The sequence below is a fragment of the Anabas testudineus genome, chromosome 8 (assembly GCF_900324465.2).
Source record: "Anabas testudineus chromosome 8, fAnaTes1.2, whole genome shotgun sequence".
Classification (NCBI taxonomy): domain Eukaryota; kingdom Metazoa; phylum Chordata; class Actinopteri; order Anabantiformes; family Anabantidae; genus Anabas; species Anabas testudineus.
The window spans coordinates 16,972,404-16,975,306 of NC_046617.1; the positions used below are offsets into that span (position 1 = coordinate 16,972,404).

The following is a 2,903-nucleotide window of genomic DNA, read 5'->3' on the forward strand; positions in this document are numbered from 1 at the left end:
AATCATTATGTAAATCTAAATGAGGTTACCTGATTGAAATAACGTGCCAAGACGATTTTGTTCTGAGGAACTTTATCGGCACTGGTTCTTTGTCAGTTTCCAACTGTGGAACTAGAAGAACCAGACACGACATTTAGACATTTAACTCGTCATTTGATATTTAACTGCGTCCCACACAGTCAGTGAGCTCTTTGGAAATAACAATTCAAGTCCCCTTATGCATTTATGAATTAAAAAATCTATTCAAATACATAAATAAACAGAGAGAGAGAGAGAGAGATCCTGTCACACTGAACCTCCCAAAGGAGGAATATTTAATAAACGCTGCCATTACTCGAATCTGTCACCTGTCTTTCTGTAAACGTCCTACTGTCATGTGGCTTTGCGGTTTTCGTGAAATTCTCCAAATAATAAAGAGTTCAAAAGAAGCGAGAGAGAGAGAGAGAGAGCAAAGGGGCTGCTCTGAGCTCAGTTTCACTTTCGGTTCTGTTTCACAGAAACTGTTCCTCTGCCGCTAAAGAGCGCGTCGCGCTGGTTCGAGGAAGCGCAAAGGAGCGGGAGGAGCCACGGGGCTGCTTTTATAAGTGTGAGAAGTGTTTACCAGCAGTCACACACACGCGTATGAGAATGATTTGAAGAGTGGAAATCACAGCCAGCAGGTAGACAAGTCACCTCCGACTGGTTCAATGTTCCAGCTGCGCTGCGTCAAGGATTACCTGCAGGATTACGGTTCTCACTGCAGCCTTTGCGCTTTGGGATTACAGACACACGGATCTTTAAATCGCCGCTGTTGTTAGAACAAAACGGTAAGATTTTCAACCTGGAGTCCTCCTGTAGCCTCCTGTCCTGTACTTTAATCATGTTCTGCACCAGTCATGGCTGCTTTTTCTCGGGGCCCAGTGCAGTGGAAAAATACCGGATTGGAGCGAACCGTAGGATTGCATGGACCTTTTGGACACAGCCGCATTAAGAGCTGCGTTCAGACGGTGGATGGGGTTTCACTCCTGTTTGATTCACAGCAAACAGCAGTGAAACCCTGCTAACAGGCACTTTTATGTGGGAAGAGTGGAGTTTATTGAGAAAATGCAGTCAACTGAATTAGACAGAGTTAAATGACTGTAGGGATCATTCATCACACATCTTATGATCAACTCCTGTGGTTCCTGGTATTTAAGTAAAGAAACAGCCAGACATTACAACACACTTCATCACATGTTAATCATTGGCTTTTCCTGGAATCTAAATCAGTATTATTCAACTCATAACACAAGTGTTAAATAACTCACAAAGACAGGAAAAGGTGAATCAGTCGAAGTAGAGGCCTGATGATACTGGATGTGATAATGTCTTGTGAAATATGCTCCTCACCTCTTATAACCCCTCAGGTTGAGCCCAGGCTCCAGAGCTCAGAGTTAGTTTAACATTCAAAACCGTCTTTTAGAACTCCGTCTTTTCCTCAGTTGTGATTTGTTTCTGTTTTTTTATTTGACACTTGCTTCAAAAGGATTTAAACCTGACGTTTCAGTGATTCCAGTAGAAGAAGAACATTCTGCTATTAAGCTACATAAACGTTTGCGTCTGTGTGTACTGTACAGACTGTACAGTAATTGCAGCTGACATCAGTGCTGACTGTATTCATGCCAAACCACAAATTCCAGTCATATCAAACAAAAGTACCACACAGTGGAAACTAGAATATCCGACCTACACTCGGAGAAATTCACTGAATTGTACACACACACACACACACACACACACACACACAGACAGACAGACATTTTTTTTCTTATTTCGGAGAAACAGGGTGTTACAGATCCTGTGACTTGAACTGATCGAGAAGACTTTCAGTCGACATAACTCTGTTCAACATGTAGTTAAAGTAGAAGTCAAATAATAAGAATCAATGTAGTTGTGGACGTGATAATAACCCTTCGTCTCTTTGCCTCTTCCAGGATGACAGTCTGGTGGTTAGAGATGGGAGAGGGTTTGGAGCCTCTCTCCCCTGTAGGATGGTAGCCGATAGCACAGTGGAAGACCAAGACAAGACTCTCTTGTCAAGTTCATCATCATCGTCATCCTCCTCCTCATCCTCATCGTCCCCATCCTTCTCCTCATCATCCTCACTCCGCACAGAGTCAGAGCAGCTTCAGCAACGGGCCGCTCCAGATCTGAACCCACGTTTTCCGCGGGTCACCTCTGTGTATCTGACACACTTCCCAACCTTCGCCTGCAAGGAGGACTGCCAGGTCATCACTGATACAGCAGCCAAGCTAGAGCGCAGCGGCTTCTACTGGGGCCCTCTGGGAGTGGAGGACGCCCACCGCATGCTGCGAGACGCTCCTCTGGGCAGCTTCCTCATCCGAGACAGCAGACAGAAGGACGTCTTCTTCACACTGTCCTACCACGCCAAGAGTGGGCCGGTCAGCGTGCGCATCGACTATAAGAGGCAAAAGTTCTCATTAGCAGGCAACGAGCGCTCCTTCCCAACACTCTTTGCCCTGTTGGAGCATTACGTCAATTCTCCCAAGAAGAGCCTGAGCATCCCGTTCAGGAAATGGGAGCCAACGCTTCAGGAGCTGTGCAGGAAGCGCATCTTGGAGGTGTGTGGCGGAGAAAAGCGGGTTTCAGAGCTGCCGCTCACCCATGTTGTCAAAGACTTCATGATGGAATTCCCTTACAAATTATGACCTTTCTTCCATATAAAGTTTTGACAGTATTATTTTTTATTTCTAGAAGGCAGTTTTTACCGAGTCATGGTAATCTGGAGGACGTGGTCAGCCCTACCCATCATGTGTTGGACGTTGAGACTGTGTTGCCATGGTTACAGATAAAGTCAGCTCCCTGTTTTGATGTGCAGAGCTGTAAACATGTTAAGAGACATTATCACCACAGTGAAGTCGAGC

The 2,903-nt window shown here is 45.4% G+C and overlaps 1 protein-coding gene across 2 annotated transcripts; it reads left to right on the plus strand.

Moving 5' to 3' along the window:
• Nucleotides 1–577: 577 nt before the first annotated feature.
• socs1a (suppressor of cytokine signaling 1a) lies at nucleotides 578–2,903 on the plus strand. Of its 2 annotated transcripts, XM_026361857.1 has the most exons (3): nucleotides 578–806; nucleotides 1,953–2,600; nucleotides 2,734–2,903. In XM_026361857.1, exons 2-3 carry the CDS (start codon nucleotides 2,010–2,012, stop codon nucleotides 2,758–2,760), a joined length of 618 nt encoding a protein of 205 aa, XP_026217642.1. In that variant the 5' UTR covers nucleotides 578–806; nucleotides 1,953–2,009; the 3' UTR covers nucleotides 2,761–2,903. The 2 variants fall into 2 exon arrangements, with proteins under 2 accessions (XP_026217642.1, XP_026217632.1); XM_026361847.1 differs by having other exon boundaries at nucleotides 579–806; nucleotides 1,953–2,824.

Coding starts and splice junctions, on each gene's coding strand:
- socs1a (XM_026361847.1), top strand. CDS start 2,010: ATGGTAGCCGATAGCACAGTGGAAGACCAAGACAAGACTCTCTTGTCA.